General features: G+C 45.3%; 1 protein-coding gene across 4 annotated transcripts in view; it reads right to left on the bottom strand.

Annotated features, from left to right (window-relative positions):
- SEPTIN5 (septin 5) overlaps positions 1-17,148 on the bottom strand; it is a 107,578-nt gene that overhangs the window by 35,493 nt on the left and 54,937 nt on the right. The window contains exon 1 of one of the 4 annotated variants that reach the window (XM_060249613.1): positions 6,710-6,871. The exons of 2 other annotated variants lie outside the window; for them this stretch is intronic. In XM_060249613.1, coding sequence (XP_060105596.1) covers positions 6,710-6,799 — 90 coding nt within the window. In that variant the 5' untranslated portion in view covers positions 6,800-6,871. Of the gene's footprint in view, positions 1-6,709; positions 6,872-17,148 lie in introns of those variants that run through there. One more of the 4 variants, XM_060249612.1, reaches the window with a different exon arrangement.

The following is a 17,148-nucleotide window of genomic DNA, read 5'->3' as shown; positions in this document are numbered from 1 at the left end:
CGCAGTCGACGTTTCTCCAAGCTAAAGAAGCCCAAGCGTTTTAACCTTTCTTCATAGGGAAAGTGTTCCAACCCTTTAATCATTCTAGTTGCCCTTTTTTTAGGACTTTCTCCAATGCTATAATATCCTTTTTGAGGTGCGGTGACCAGAACTGAACACAGTATTCCAAATGAGACCACACCATCGATTTATACAGGGGCGTTAAGATACAGGCTGATTGGTTTTCAATTCCCTTCCTAATAATTCCCAGCATGGCGTTGGCCTTTTTTATTGCAATCGCACACTGTCTTGACATTTCCAGTGAGTTATCTACCACGACCCCAAGATCTCTCTCTTGGTCAGTCTCTGCCAGTTCACACCCCATCAACTTGTATTTGTAGCTGGGATTTTTGGTCCCAATGTGCATTACTTTGCACTTGGCCACATTGAACCTCATCTGCCATATTGACGCTCACTCACCCAGCCTCAACAGATCCCTTTGGAGTGCCTCACAATCCTCTCTGGTTCTCACCACCCTGAACAATTTATATACACATATATACACAAACTTGGCCACTTCACTGCTTACTCTCAACTCCAAATCATTTATGAACAAGTTAAAGAGCATGGGACCCAGTACTGAGCCCTGCAGCACTCCACTGCTTACCGTCCTCCACTGCGAAGACTGCCCATTTATACTCACTCTCTGCTTCCTATTAATTAGCCAGTTTTTGATCCATAAAGAGGACCTGTCCTTTTACTCCATGGCTATTTTCGCACTGACCTTAATCAGCAGCGACACCCCTCTTCACCGCCCAGGATCGGCGCGGATTTCGCACTAATTGCCGCGGAGCACCCGGAAGAGCCGGAAAGTCCCGCGGCTTTTGCGGCGCAAACGGAAACCGCAAAAAACCAGTTTCCATTTGCGCTGCAAAAGCCTTAGGACTTTCCGGCTCTTCCGGGTGCTCCGCGGCAATTAGTGCGAAATCCGCACCAATCCTGCGCGGTGAAGAGGGGTGTCGCTGCTGATTAAGGTCAGTGCGAAAACGCCCCATGACTCTCGAGCTTACTAAGGAGCCTTTGATGAGGAACTTTATCAAAAGCTTTCTGGAAGTCAAGGTAAACAATATCTTATCGGGTCTCCTTTGTCCACATATTTGTTCACCCCCTCAAAGAAATGTAACAGGTTAGTGAGGCAAGATCTTCCCTTACAGAACCCATGCTGAGTCTTCCTCAATAACTCGTGTTCATCAATGTGCCTACTCATTCTGTCCTTGATAATGGTCTCTACCAACTTTCCCGGTATTGAAGTCAGACTGACTGGCCTGTAGTTTCCCGGATCTCCTCTGGAACCCTTTTTAAAGGTGGGGGTGACATTTGCTACCTTCCAGTCCTCAGGAACAGAAGCAGATTAACATGACTACCCCCCTGGAATTATCTTTCCCTGCAGAAACAATTCCTGCCTTCCCACATTTTCTCTCACATCAATCTTTCTCTCCTCCCCCAGAGATTCCCCCCAGACTCATGATCACATGATGCATCCACCCTGTCTCTTAATGTGAAACAAAAAGGTGCCAAGAAATCCCTTTTAAAAAATTGAACACTCAATAGCCATCTGTTGGGCCTAATAATGCCATGACTTTGCACAGGGGTGGAATTCTGGCAGGAGCTCCTTCGCTTATTAGGCCACACACCCCTGATGTAGCCAATCCTCCAAGAACTTACAAAAAAGATCCTTGTAAGCTCTTGGAGGATTGGCTACATCAGGGGTGTGTGGCCTAATATCGAAAGGAGCTCCCGCTAGAATTCCACCCCTGACTTTGCATATGCATAATATTTTCAATTTTCAAAGTACTTCATATATATCGCCACAGTAACCCCCTCATTACAATCCTGTAAGGTTGGCCAGTGTCTTAATCCTCATATAGTAGGCTGGCCACTGAGGATGAGAGAAAGTGGCTTGCCCAAGACCACCTAGTGAGTTTGTGGCAAAGGCACCAGTTCAGCCTCCAAAATCACAGCTTATCCTTTTAATTGCTACACCATCTTGCTAATCATTGCTTCTGTGCATATTCCTGAAGTTCTTCAAAAAAAAATCCACAATATTCAGGAAAAATACATCCTGCTTATCTCCAACCAACACCCTTTTCCTTCCCCAGAGAAGCTAAACACCTGCTTAAACTGGAAAGCAATGGCTTCAAAGGAATTGGTTGGATTAGAGGAAGAAGAATTGCAGATTTATACCCCGCCCTTCTCTCTGAATCAAAGACTCAGAGCGGCTTACAATCTCCCATATCTTCTCCCCCCACAACAGACCCCCGTGAGGTGGGTGGGGCTGAGAGGGCTCTCACAGCAGCTGCCCTTTCAAGGACAACCTCTGCCAGAGCTATGGCTAACTCAAGGCCATTCCAGCATGTGCAAGTGAAGGAGTGGGGAATCAAACCCGGTTCTTCCAGATAAGAGTCCACGCACTTAACCACTACACCAAACTGGCACTCCATTGTGCACATTATAACCATTGTGCACATTGAAACATTTTCAGGCATGATTCAAAGCACTGGTTCTTGTCTTTAAGGTCCTTTAAATAGTATTGTTTTTCTGTTCAGAAGTGGGCTCTGGAGAGGCAGAATATACATTTTCTAAAATTAAACAAATGGATGTTTATCAGGGCTTTTTTTCTAGAAAAAGCCCAGCAGGAACTAATTTGCATATTAGGCCACACCCCTGACACTGTTTCACACAGGGCCTTTTTATAGGGGGGGGACCAGCAGGAACTCATTTGCGTATTAAGCCATACCCCCTGACACCAAGCCAGTCAGAATTGCGTTCCTGTATGTTCCTGCTCAAAAAAGTCCTGGATGTTATAACTGATTTGATCTGTATACTCATTTGAGCATTCAGTGCTGGTCTTCCTCACCTGAACATGCCAGTAAGCATTTTGAAATGCATGGAGTGCACACAGTCTGGCAAAACTGAAGGGTAAGCACTTCAGTTAGGCTGGACTGTGCATATTTAAAAATGCTAAACAATTACTGACAATACAGCTCAGAGGTGGCCAAACTGTGGCTCTTTCACACATATTGTGTGACTCTGAAAGCCCCCACCATCCTGTGGGTGGCTTGGAGGAGGCATTTGTCTCTTTAAAATGCTTCGCCAAGCCAGCCAGCAGCTTGGAGAATACATTTAAAGTTAAAGTTGCTGCCTTTGGACCTCTCCCTCCCCCCATCTATTTCCTTCCTTCCGCTCTCAAACATACATCTGATGTTCATGTCTTGTGGCTCTGAAACATCTGAAGTTTATTCCATGCGGCTCTTACATTAAGCAAGTTTGGCCACCTCGATACAGCTGATCCGAGGGATGAGCCCAACAGATGCCAAATGCTTCATTCTCTCCCCTACTGAAATCAAAGGGATTCCAGAGTGCTCAATTTTAGATTACACCCAGCATCTTTTACATTCTTTACACTGAACATACATGAAGCTGCCAGATGCAGAATCAGACTCTTGGTCCATCAAGGTCAGTATTGTCTACTCAGACTGGCAGCAGCTTGGCATAGTTTCAGGTCTTGCACATCACTGCCTACCTGAGCCTTTTACCTGGAGAAGCCAGAGATTGAACTTGGGACCTCCTGTATGCCAAGCAGATGCTCCAACACTGAGCCACAGCCCCTCCCATTCACAATGGACACAATGAATGTGAAAATCTTATTCCTGTCCCACATACCCAGAATTACTGAGGGCGAGAAGTATTGTGACCCTTCTGATCGGGTTCTCTGTCACACATGCACGTCTCAAATGGATGGTGTGAGTGAGTCATCACAGAACAAGTTTTAGACCAAAAGTTCTTCATTTAAATGCAAGTCTTATGGTACCCTGTTTTAAACAGAACCCAGATTTAAACAGGATTCTGCAGTCTTGCATGAGCCAGGACTTTGTGCTCTTCGTACACAACTGAACCCAAGACACAACACATAGAAATCATGTCTGCAATTGACTGACACAGGGGAGGGCCAAAGGACCTATGACAAGGGAAGTGCTTTGAATGCAAGAGCTCCCAAATTCAATCTTCAACATCTCCAGTTAAAGGATCTCAAAGAACACTGCTTGTAAAGAATCTCTGCTGGTAAGAGACGGCAATGTTGAAATAAATGAACTAACAGCTTGACTTGATATACATTTTTTAAAATAAATATAAGCAGCTTTTTATGTTCAACTTGAAATGAAAACTTTCAGACACACCGGATCCAACTCTGCCAGGGCACTACAAGGGGTAACCTTGGGCCAGTCACACACTCTCAGACTAACCTACCTCACAGGATCGTCGTGAAGATAAAATGGAGGAAAGGAGAATAATGTAGGCCAGTTTAGGTCCCCAACACAGAGAAAGGTGGGGTATAAATGAAATACATAAATAATCTTCTGTTTTTCCCAGCACCTTTTACAATACATCCACAATATTTAGAAATAATATTTCTAAGGTAGCACTGACACATGCAACACAGGACATGAAATACCAGCTGAAGCTCGATTTTTTTCTTCCGCATTTACTCCATCGCCCTCATCTAACACCCACACCCATTTCATCAGGCTTCTTTCTCTTCTTTTGTCTGCTTGTGGAAGTGAAGTAGCATCGATTTCCCACTAGCCTTTTGCCACTATCATACTCCTCTTCTCCGCAGGGCTTCCGTCAGATTTCACATTATCTGCCCCGGGGCTGCAACTAGCTTCGCCTTTTTCACGCAGCAAACAGAAACCAGTTTTTAGAGGATCTTGTTTGCTGCGCTAAAGAGACGGAGCGAGTTGCAGCCCCAGTGCAGATAGTGTGAAATCAGACAGAAGCCCCGCTGAGAAGAGGAGCACAAGAGCGGCATAAGGCTAGTGGGGAATCGGTCTAGGTCTACTTGAATAAATGTAAGTTTACCTTCTTTGCAATATACTTCTTGGGAGATTTATTTACTACACTCAATATCAGGCTTCTATGACTCTGCGATATTAACTAAATATCCCAAAACGATCTCTATATAGTCCAAAGCTGTTGTAATTCCAGGCATTTGGCAACCCTGCACCAGATGGTCATCTCTCCCACTCTCCTCATTAGATGAAAGGGAAGACTGGGTGGGCATGCTGCAGATTCTATAGGGGCCCCTCTGCTGGCTACGGCTCTGCCCTATCTGCAACTCAAGTTTAACCAATGAAGTGATCTTCCTTGCAGGTTTGTTGTAGGGATTCAGACAATATAGGCATGGGAAATGATTTGAACATCTGGTCCTTTTACTCCATTATTATACTTACTATGTATTTCAGAAACTTCTTCTCAACCTGATTCCCCCCTCCACAAACAAACCACTTTGTTTCTAGCTCCCCATTGCTAGAAACATCTCTGTTCCTAACCTTTGCCTGATGGCAGTGGGTAGGTGCCTTCCTGAATCTCATCTCCATCACACAAAGGCACTAAGAGACCTGAGGCAAGCAAAAGGCTCTCAGGCCCACCTCTGCCAATCATCTGCAATGTGGTATAAGAATACTAGCCTACATTGTCAGGTTACCAGACAGCCTATGTCATGTTTGTCAAACACAAGGTATATAAATGTGAAATATTAATGGCATAGGAAGGGTAGAATGCAGGGTTCATCTCTTGCTATGACCCCGCCAATCAGTGCTTGAATTAATAAGGATCAGAGGCCCTTTACCACCACCACCACCACCACCACCCCCCCCCCGCCCACGGCAACACATTTGGCTCTTCCTTTCTTTCAAAGCCTTCAGAAAGCAAGTGACGACATCACAAAACGCCCTCACTTCATGCACAATACAAATCCCAGCCGCCTGCCATCTGGCTGAACCATTCATCAGCCCTGGACCCTGCTCCAACACCATCTCTGCCTGCCTGTCGCCTGCCAGACCCAACAGGATCTTCAAGCAAAGCTGGACCTAACCGAGGAACGCCCCTGTCGATTTCACACTCAATCCCAGGCACCAGACTGAAAGAGAGACAGGGATCAAACCGATCTCACTTCCCTGTTCCGCACCGTCTCCTAGGAGAACAGAATGGCTATATTTAAATCCTATGGAACAACATGAATAAACCCACCCACCAGAGCGAGGAGGCGACTGCAACGGTATGAAAAACAGACAACCGCAGCCCCCAATCTCCCCCCGCCCCAAAGAAATACAGCCTCACTGTGCGCACATGTTCTGCATTCAGCCACACCATGCAGACGGACATGAAACAGGTCGCTAGGCAAATTTCTCTCCCTCTCTCCCTCCCAAACCAGCAGGAAATGAGTGGGGGAGAACATCCAAAATTCCCCCAGCGTGGCAGACGATAAAGACCCCTGTCAAAAATTTAACTCACAACAGGCCAACAATGCCAAACACATTCAATACGTAAGAGCCCCCCCCCCCCCCCCCCCCACACACACACACGTCTCTGTTAACCCACCGAAATCTAAGCAGCAGGGAAACCACTGCAAGCCACCAGGGCACTGCAGGACGCCAGGATTTTATTGCCCGCCTTTTTATAACCCATCACCGCCTCTCTGGCTCCACAACTGCTGCTGCTGCTTCCCCCAGACATCCCTCGGCCCTCCGCTCTTTCCCCTCACCGGCTTTCTCCTGGAGCTCTGCCCGCCAGGAATCCCTCCTCTGGCGAAATGCTTCTCCTCGGGCACCATTCTCAGTCCCACCCCGGTCCTTCCCGCTTTCCGCCTCGGCTATGGCTATAAATATACCTTCAGCTTCACGGAGTGGCTTCTCTGGAGCAGAGTCCTGGGCGAAAGCAACCGCTCGACTAATCGCTCCTGAATAATGATTGAATCCATAATAACCAACGGGCAGGCAAGCCCGGCAGTCAGCACCGGCCAAAAAAAGAGAAAGCCCAGCCCATGCCTTGCCTTGCCTTCCCTTCCCAGCCTCCACCAACTCCAGCAGGCGGCCGCCACCCCCCGCCCACACGGAGAGAAGGGGGGAGAGGGAGCCCGGCCTGGCCCTTCTTCTGCAAGGCCAAGAGCGCCTACGACAGCCAGCTGGCGAGAATTTCCTGTGCTGCTCTTTGCAGCCTTCCTCGCCGAGGGTGGAGCGGAGCGGACGGAAAAAGGAGGGTTGCAAAGAAGGCAACTGCAGCTGAAGAGGCGGTTCACACGTGACGTTCCCATCTATACATGTCAGTGTGAGGTCCGGGTTAAGTTTAGACTAGGTTTACATCCAGATCCAGAGGAGTTAGCCCTGTTTTAGTCCATTGCAGCAAAATTGTAAAAGAGTCCAGAAGCACCTTTTAAGACTAACAAATTGTATTGTTGTATAAGCTTTTGAGAAACACAGCTCTCTTCATCAGAAGCATCTGATAAAAAGAACAGTGTTTCTTGAAAACCTATGCTCAGGCCTCAGATTCAGTGCGAGCTCACAGGAGCACAGCTCCTGAACCTTTCTGAGAGTTCTACCTCCTTCTCCATTGAATTGTATGTGCAGCTGCATAACAATCTTCTGCACTGAATTGTATGTGCAGCTGCATAACAAAATTTAGAACAAAGTAGGAATCAAGTTGCACCGGATTCCTCGTCTGATGAAATCTGCTTAGGAAGCTTACATTCTGAATAAAACTTTGTTGGTCTTAAAGGTCCAACTTGACTCCTACTTTGTTCTACTGCTTCAGACCAACACTGCTACCCACTTGGATCTACAACAAAATTTGTTACTCTTCTCCGGCTTTTTTTGAACAGGAACACACAGGAATGCAGTTCCAGCTGGCTTGGCATCAAGGGGTGTGGCCTAATCTGGAAATGAGTTCCTGCTGGGCTTTTTAAAAAACAGAAAAAGCCCGGTGCAAAGCTATGGTGATATCAGGGGTGTGGCCTAATATGTAAATGAGTTCCTGCTGGGCTATTACTACAAAAAAGTCCTGGTTACTCTTAAAGATGTTACTGGACTCTTTAAACCCTGAGTAACTCTAGGCCAGAGTCTTGTTTGTTTCTGAAATATATCTTAGAAGCCTAGACTTTCTCTGAGAATAGAGTGGCGGAGGGTGGGGTAAAGTAGCCAGGTCCAGGTTGGTTGATTCTTGGAGATTTGAGGCTGGAGCCTGGGAAGGACAGGGACCACACTGGGGCACAATGCCATGGACTCTACCCTCCAAAGCATCTATTTTCTCTAGGGGAACTGATCTCTGTAATCTGGAGATGAGCTGTAATTCCAGGGGATCCCCAGGTCCTGCCTGGAGGTTGACAACCCTAATTTAGCTCAGGCTGGTTTATATGTTTCTCCTCTCCTCCATTTTATCCTCATGACACACCACAGTGAGGTAAACAAAGGATGGGAAGGGCTTAAAGCCACCTGCTCAGCATGATGGGGATGTGAATGTGGGTCTCCTCGAATCCAGTATTCCGAATGTGTTGCCACACAACCTAAACTCATCAGCCTAAAACCTACCTCACAAGGCTGTCATGTAGGAAAAAGTGCTAGTCCTATGTGTACTAGGACTGTGCATTTAGGGGGAGGTATTTGTGAGTTTCCTGCATTGTGCAGGGGGTTGGACTAGATGACCTTGGAGGTCCCTTCCAACTCTATGATTCTACTGTCCTGGGGTCCTTGGAGGAAGGGCTGGGTGCAAATTTAATTATATTTGAAAAATCCTTGTGAAGGAAAACAATAGAAATGCAGTAAGCAAAGAAAATAATTTTGCTGAGAGAACTTGGTCTGCATATTGTACCTAGGAACAGGGTGGCCAGACCACCAGTACTCCAAGCCTGGAAGCTCATTGTGTGAGCTTGGTGATGTCATGTTGTACAGTAGCACTAATGCTACGAATTCCAAATAGCCAGCTCCAATTCGGGAAATACCTGGAGATCTGGGGGTGGAGCCTGAGAAGGGCAGAGGTTGGGGAATGGAGGGACTTCTACTGGGTATAATGCCATGGAGTCCACCTTCCAAAGCAGCCATTATCTCCAGGGGAACTGTTCTCTATTACCTGTAAATCAGTTATAATCCCAGGTAATCTCCAGCCACTACCTGGAGGTTGGCAACCCTATTTCCAAACCCCACTAAGAACTGAACAACGCAGTATCTGGAAGTGTATAGGTAGCTTTAAATATATGGATGATTCCCCAATATCTTATTGAGGCTAACAAAAGTGTGAAGAAATCCAGTGAGGTGAACCCAAATGCCATGTGTAGTTTAGGTCTTAAGAATGGAAACAAAGGTGTCTTTCCCCCTACAACTCTCATCACAATTTTCCTCTGTGATTATTGCAGCAGATATCTTCAGAGTGTTCTCTAGTGGTCATTCATCAGACTGAGCCACAATTTTACTGTTCTGTGCCTGAGTTTGATGTTTGTAAGATCTGCAAAGATTCAGCTGCTGGCCCAGAACAGGTCAGCAATGCCTAAGTGAAGACCTGCAGTGGAGTTTAGAAAATAAAATTAAAATTAAAAAGCTGCCCAATAAAAAAAGTCGGCCTCTCTTGCTGAAGTTACCACCTTCATGCAGCCCAGATTAAGCAAACCTTAAGAGTTCCAGCAGCACCAGTTGGAGACTGTGCATATATAACAAGTAGTACAACCGGTTTTTAAATTATGCTGTTAATTTGTAATTATTTTATTCATGTATTTATATATTTACACTGTATCCTGGTCTCGAGACTGTAATAAACTATGATGATGACAATTTATATATTGTCTTGCTGAATGCCCTAAGTATTTACTTGTGATTAGCCCTGAGCCGGCTCAGAGGGAGGGCAGAATATAAAATTTGAAAAATAAATAAATAAAATGGATTATTGATTTCACTTATTTAACCAAAACAGGTGGACTAGGTTGTCAAATTTAAAGTCCAGCATACAAAACTACCAATTTGGAAGTCAACATTCAGAACAAAAGTCCACATTTTGAGACATGTTTATTAACAAAAAGGAATTATCCCATGCTCTCAGATTAAAAGTTTCCACAGTGGTTTACAATCCTAAACTAACATCAAAAACATAACCATCTTAATTCACAATAAAATAAAGATGACAACAAGAAACAGTAATGCATCAATAAACAATGAAATAACAAAACCACCCTTCAAGATTAAACTATTTCTGTGAAAATGTCTGCTGCAGTCACGGTGGTAAAAAGATGACAAGACAGCAAAAGGCACTATAATACTAACAGTTTTAAAATGCTGAAAAGTGGAGAGTGTTGAAACACTGCCAAATTTCAAAACACTGCAAGACTTTGTTGCAATACTAGCTACATTGCTAGTAGCTTTTGCTCTCTGTTGTGGACAGTGCAGATTCACGCCCAGACATTTGTAAAACATGCATCAAATCATCCCAAAGTGGGATTAGTCTTAAATCCACCTCTTTAACATTAGGTCAGCAATTTCAATGTAGTGTTTGTAGACATGGTGCCCATCAATGTGTTTGCTGAAGACTGTTTGTTGTGCCTTGGGAAGAAACTCCCAAGCAGTGTTCCCTCTAAGCTGAGTTAGCGTGAGCTAGCTCACAGATTTTTAGCCTCCAGCTTACACATTTTTTGTCTTAGCTCAGGAAAAATGGCCCCAGAGCACACTAATTTATGCAGTAGCAGCTCACAACTTTAATGCCAGTAGCTCACAAAGTAGAATTTTTGCTCACAAAACTCTGCAGCTTAGAGGGAACATTGCTCCCAAGGATCCTGAATGGAATAGAAGGGAAAGAAAAAAGAAACAGGAAGTTTCAGGTCACTCCCTACCAGCTGGCTGACTAGCAAAGCACCAAGCTCACTCTGGCTGGTGAACCTTCTGATGGCACCTGGATTTTGGCCAATGTGTGACACAGACTGTTGGACACTGGATGGACAGTTGGTTTGATCCAACATAGCTTCTCTTATGTTCTTAAAACAGCCACATCACAGACATCTCCCATCACTAGGGCTACCACTGTCCAGGTGTTGGCTGAAGATCCCCTGGGATTACAACTGATCTCCAGGCAAAAAAGATCAGTTCACCTGGAAAAATGGCTGCTTTGGAAGGTAGACTGTATGGTGTTATTCCCCATTGAATTCCCTCCCCTACCAAGCCTTGCCCTCCTCAGACTCCACCCCCAAAATCTCCAGGTATTTCCCAGTCTGGAGAGGGAAACTTTAGTCATCAGCTTGACCATACTTTCCCTTCCCAAAAGCCAATTCCCTCCCCCAGTAGCATTCATTCTGTGACTAGCCCTTCTCCAATGCCAGCCATTTTCTGGTGGCAACCTCTAAACTATCTCAAAATTCTAAGTGTCTGCAGGCTCAACCAGTTCTAGATCATTCTTGGTTGTTGCTGCCTACAGAACCTGCTCACCAACTCCTCTGGTTCACTTCCCACTTTTTCTTCTGTGTCAGATTCACCCCTATTCACCCAAGATTAAGGGCAAGGTAATGGCAGGTGTGAAAACAATAAAAACAGGCCTCATGCTGGATCATGCTTATGAGCACACGGCAAGGGGGTCTTCAGCCTTCACTTCTGCACCATTTTCCTGAGGTTTGTCTCTCTGTGGGGCTCCACATGTACTGACTGCTGCACATGCCACCCCATAGCAGGGAAACAGCACCCCCCACCAAGTGGTTTCACCTTGGGAAAACAGAATGGGAGGGAAGGCTGAAGTCCACTCTCGTGAGCTGAATCCAGCCCTGCAGCACTTGGGAATGTTAGTGCCCTGATGTTATAACACAATTGTTGTGTAGTTGAACCCTCACACATCCCTCCCCACCCTCACCCCCAGAAAGATAAAAAATAGTTTTGATTTCACAGTACTGGATATTTGAAAGAAGAAGATATTGGATTTATATCCCGCCCTCCACTCAGAAGAATCTCAGAGCAGCTCACAATCTCTTTTACCTTCCTCCCCCACAACAGACACCCTGTGAGGTGGGTGGGGCTGGAAAGGGCTCTCACAGCAGCTGCCCTTTCAAGGACAACCTCTGCCAGAGCTATGGCTGAGCCAAGGCCATGCTAGCAGGTGCAAGTGGAGGAGTGGGGAATCAATAAGAGTCTGCACACTTAACCACTACACCAAACAGGTGTGAGGACATATCCTAAGTGTTATGCAGCTTACATTTCACTTTGTACTTTAAATAAAGGTATAACCTCAGTGCAACACCTAGGTAAAAGTATAATATCAAGAATATACTGGAATTCTGTTTAAAATCAATAATTCAAAAAGATGGTGACACTTTCCCCATACACCTAAATTTTGATGGGCAGCAGATTTCTCACAAGGGAAAGGAAAAGTGAATTACCAACAAATTTATAAGAGAAAAATTACCGGAACAGCACCAAAATCAGATCATTTTTCAAAGCAAGACAAAAAGGTAATCAACCTTGAAAACAAATTTTACTGAGAATGAGAGACTTGCCAGAATACTTTCTGCCAAAAAGTAGAACATATCTACAGTTCCGAGAGGAACAGAAATTAAAAAAAAAAATGTTAGGCTACTTAGGAAGTCAGAAGGCTTGCAAAGCAGGCCAGGGTTGGAGCTGCCAAGAGCACTAGGTCTCCGGTTTTAACCTATGAAAGATTTCCATTAGGTTATAAATCAAAAGGGCCCAGACAGCTGCTTAATGCTTTCATAATGTTTCTGTCAGGTAAATTTACTTTGGACACACTCCTGGGCCGCTGTGGTTTCATTTGGCTGATCAGCAACCTGGCAAAATGGTAGCCTTGAAACTGAGACAGCCTGGATCATCAATTCTCATCCAAACTATAAAGTTACTTTCATGACATCTTCAGCTATACAAATCCCTCCCAGTCCACAAGAGGCATAAGGGGAAAAAGCAATCAGCTTCAGAGACTAAAGAATATCTATTATTGACAGTCTAGCAAGAAACAAGCTGCCTACAAAGCAAAATCTGTAAATACAATATGACTTCTTTTAAAAGAGAGAGACACAGAGAGAAAATAGACCAATATTCATAAAAGTCTGTATGAAACTGCCTTATGCCGAGTTAGAGCATTGGTCCATTTTGCTCAGTAGTGTCTGCTCTGATGGTTGCCTGCTCTCCAAAGTCTCAGAAACAGGAGTATCTGCCCCCAGATTTGCTAAAAACACCACAGGAGATGCCAGGGAATGGGCAGGGGCACTGTGTATGCAAAACACATATTCCATGCTACATAACAAAATGACCAATAAAAATTATTGGGGAGGAAGCACATATGCCATTGAAGAAGAAGAAGAATTTATATCCCACACTATACTCTGAATCTCAGAGCGGTCACAATCTCCATTACCTTCCTCCCCCACAACAAACACCCTGTGAGGCAGGTGGGGCTGAGAGAGCTCTCCCAGAAGCTGCCCTTTCAAGGACAACTCCTGCGAGAGCTATGGCTGACTCAAGGCCATTCCAGCAGCTGCAAGTGGAGGAGTGGGGAATCAAACCCGGTTCTCCCAGATAAGAGTCCGCACACTTAACCACTACACCAAACTGGTTAAGACTACACCACTACACTTAACCACTTCACCAAATCGTCAATGTTTTGAAGTCATTTTTAAATGCTGCCGGGGCCTAACCATGGTGCAGAGCTTCTCCCCGGACCTTTACAAATGCCAAAACAGCCCGTTACAGCTTTCTTGGTGCTTGAAAAGGTGCAGGGAAAGGGGGGAAACAGCTGGGTGCCACATGACCGATAAAGCCCTCACAGCATTTTAAAAATGTGGTGACAGAGAACTTTTGATAGTTCCAAGTTCTGCCACATTTAGTTGGCTCTTAGACTTAACTAGGGCCGTTTTCCCACTCACGTTTTACTGGCGCCATGACCATCCTGACGCCGGCGAATCTGCCTGGATTTCGCAACAGAAGCGCCGGCGCTCCCAGAAGCGCCGGCGCTTTCCGTCGCTAAGCCAGCGCAAACGTTTTCCTGCATCTTTGCGATTTCCGTTTGCGCTGGCTTAGCGACGGAAGTAGCCGGCGCTTCTGGGAGCGCCGGAGCTTCTGATGCGAAATCCAGGCAGATTCGCCGGCGTCAGGATGGTCGTGGCGCCAGTAAAACGTGAGTGGGAAAACGGCCTAGGAGTTAAATGGAATGTTGGGATGTTTATTAAGGAACTACAACAACACATAAAGAGGTAGGGATCAAGGCTGTAGCTACTGGCCGCCCATGCATGCCCCATGATCTCCACGCATTCAAGAGTTCCAAGTCCACGGAGCCAATGAGTGTAGCACAGGTTACTGTAGTGCAGTCCTAGACCCATCATTTTCTAGATACATCTGCATAGGTGAGGGCATACATATGAACATATGAAGCTGCCTTATACTGAATCAGACCCTTGGCCCATCAAAGTCAATATTGTCTTCTCAGACTGGCAGCGGCTCTCCAGGGTCTCAAGCTGAGGTTTTTCACACCTATTTGCCTGGATCCTTTTTTGGAGATGCCAGGGATTGAACCTGGGACCTTCTGCTTCCCAAGCAGATGCTCTACCACTGAGCCACCGTCCCTCCCCTGCCATACATGTACAGATAAGCACCTGTATGGTGGTGGTAGGAGAAAGTGCCATGAAGCCCCAGCCAAAATATGCTGACCCCACAGAGTTTTCAAGACAGGAGACATTCAGAGGTGATTTGCCATTGCCTGCCTCTGCATAACGACCACAGTATTTCTTGGAAAACTCCCACCCAAATGCTATTGCCGACCCTGCTGAGCTTCTAAGAGCTGACAGGATCAGGCTAGCCAGCTGTGACTTTATGGCAAAAAAAAGTAGCACCTTCAAGACTGGACTTTGAAGAGACAATCCAAGGGGTCAGACACTCTGACTCAGCTGAGAGGTCCCCAAATGCAGGCTCTGCCTAAGGATAGGTGAGCTTTGTCAAGCTTACTTCCATGTCCTTCCTGTCCCCCACCATCATGCATTCTGAAAACTGTAATTCCCTACAACCAACATGTCCAGAATCTAGAATTACTTAACTGCACTTCTGACAACAGGGTAAAACCTCCCCAAAGCTCTCTCTAAGCTGTGGAGACTTATGAGCAAAAATTCTACTTTAAAGTTGTGAGCTACTGAGGAAATTAGTTTGCTCTGGGGCCATTTTTCCTGAGCTAAGACAAAAATGTGTGAGCTGAAAGCTAAAAAAAACTGTAAGCTAGCTCACACTAACTCACCTTAGAAGGAACACTGTTTCCCACTGGAACACGTGGCCAGATCCTGAAATGACCGTGGAATACAAAGAAAGCCGCTTTTGTGCTGTGGACCACTTGGTACCATGTTGATTCCATCTCGTCCATCAGATAGCCTTGGTTTTTAAAAAAGTCCTTTGTGCAGCAACCCAGCCGTTGCATTAAAAGGAACCAAAACAATTGACGTTCTGTGCACACCATCTTGTCAAAGAAATCTCTCACCCCGATGGATTTCAATCTAACCTTTGTTGGCAGAAGTTCTATCAGACACTCTTCCCCTCACAGTTCTATCTTGACATCCTTGAGTGCCCCTTACGCTGGGGGTGACTAAAAGGCAGCTCCTTAGTTGTTCAAGAACAATTCCTTCCCTCTCAACCACACAATACAACTGAAAAAGGAAATGGTAATGAATAATCACAGTAACGGCAGCCACTTGGACCATAAGGGAGAGAGAAAGAATGAGCGGGGAAAACTGAGGTGAGAGGGATACAACAGTGTTGAAAAAAGAGGGAAACAGCGGACAATTTGATATAAGCTCTTTTCATACACTGAAAAGGCCAACACAGTGAATAAGGGGAGAGGAAAGAGATGTAAGAAGGACATACATCTCTGAGCAACTTGGATTCTCCTTTGTATGACACCAGACTGCGCATAAAAAGCCAATGAACTTGTGGAAGCTGGGGGAAGGGAAAATAACAGGGACATGTTCATTCATACCCATATGCAAACTTTTATCGTACACATTTTCAAATATGGGAGCAGAGGAATAAAGAGCTATTTAGCATTATACCTCACTGAAGACCCTCCTCTCTCCAAGTCCTGCCCTCCTCAGGCCCCACCTCCAAATCTCTAGGTATTTCCCTGGCAACCTACTATTTAAGCAGCAGGGACTGCAAGGGATAGGCCCCTTGTTATTATGGAGGTTTAGACCTCAGCCTCCTAGGCTTATATGCTTTGCCAGCCTAGGTACAAAGAAGAGATATATTTAAGATACAGGAATCTTTAAATGGATCAGCTTCCAGCAGGGTAAGATATAAGGAAAGTTTCAAAAACAAGCTGAGTGTTACTCAACAGATCATATACCTTATAACATGTGAGTAACTGTCGTCAATGTATATGAGTAACCGACTTATGGTGACCCCAGCAAGAAGGTTTCAAGGCAAGGGAGACTTGCCATAGCCTTATGCCTTCCTTGGTAATCTCCCATTCAAATACCACCCCTGCTTACCTTCCTAGATCTGAGAAGATCTACTAGCCACAGTGACAGAGGGGAACCTCCACATTCTGAGGCACTAAGCCTCTGAATCCCAGAGCCAGGAGGCAAACATCTATCATTCAGATGAACTGGCTGGCCACTGTGTGAGACGGGATGCTGGACTAAATGGACTACTGGTCTGATCCAGCAGGGCTCTCCTTATGTTCATACCATGCCACTTTCCTCCCCTTTGTAGACACAATATATAAATTATATATATCTTAGATTACGTTCTGTGTGAAATTACATCATCAACCAACTAGGAAATTGAGTAAGACGGAGGAAGTGAGAGTTACACACTTCTCAGTTACAAATGATTGACTTTGCAAACTTAGCAGGGCTTGGTGTCTCCAAACTTGAGTTCTAGTTTAGTTTAACTTAATTTAATTTTACAATTTATACCCCACCCTATCCCACAAGCGGGCTCAGGGCGGCTTACAATATTAAAAACTTTACAGCAAGATTAAATAAACCACATCCAAGCTAAACAATATCATAATTACAAAATCATCAAATTAGATCAAAACCATGATCCACATCATTGTCAGCAAGTCTTAAAGCCACATATAGGCTGGAAGTATTCAACATAACTAGGTAGTAAGGTGCTGGGGGAAGTGATGACTTCAGGGGACACCTGCTGTATCATTTAAAAGCCTAGTTCTTTGACAGGGCTGAAGGAAGGACCCACCTGGGCCCATGGCAAGCACTGCTGGCCAAGGAGTTATTCTGCTCAACCTGAAGTGTAGAGATTAATGGGCTCTGTTTTTGCAGAATGCTGTTCTTCCACTAGAGGGATGCACAAGACTACAGTA

This window comes from Heteronotia binoei, chromosome 11, assembly GCF_032191835.1.
Source record: "Heteronotia binoei isolate CCM8104 ecotype False Entrance Well chromosome 11, APGP_CSIRO_Hbin_v1, whole genome shotgun sequence".
Classification (NCBI taxonomy): Eukaryota; Metazoa; Chordata; class Lepidosauria; order Squamata; family Gekkonidae; genus Heteronotia; species Heteronotia binoei.
The sequence above is the reverse complement of the archived record's forward strand: the minus strand, read 5'-3'. Positions and strand labels throughout refer to the sequence as shown.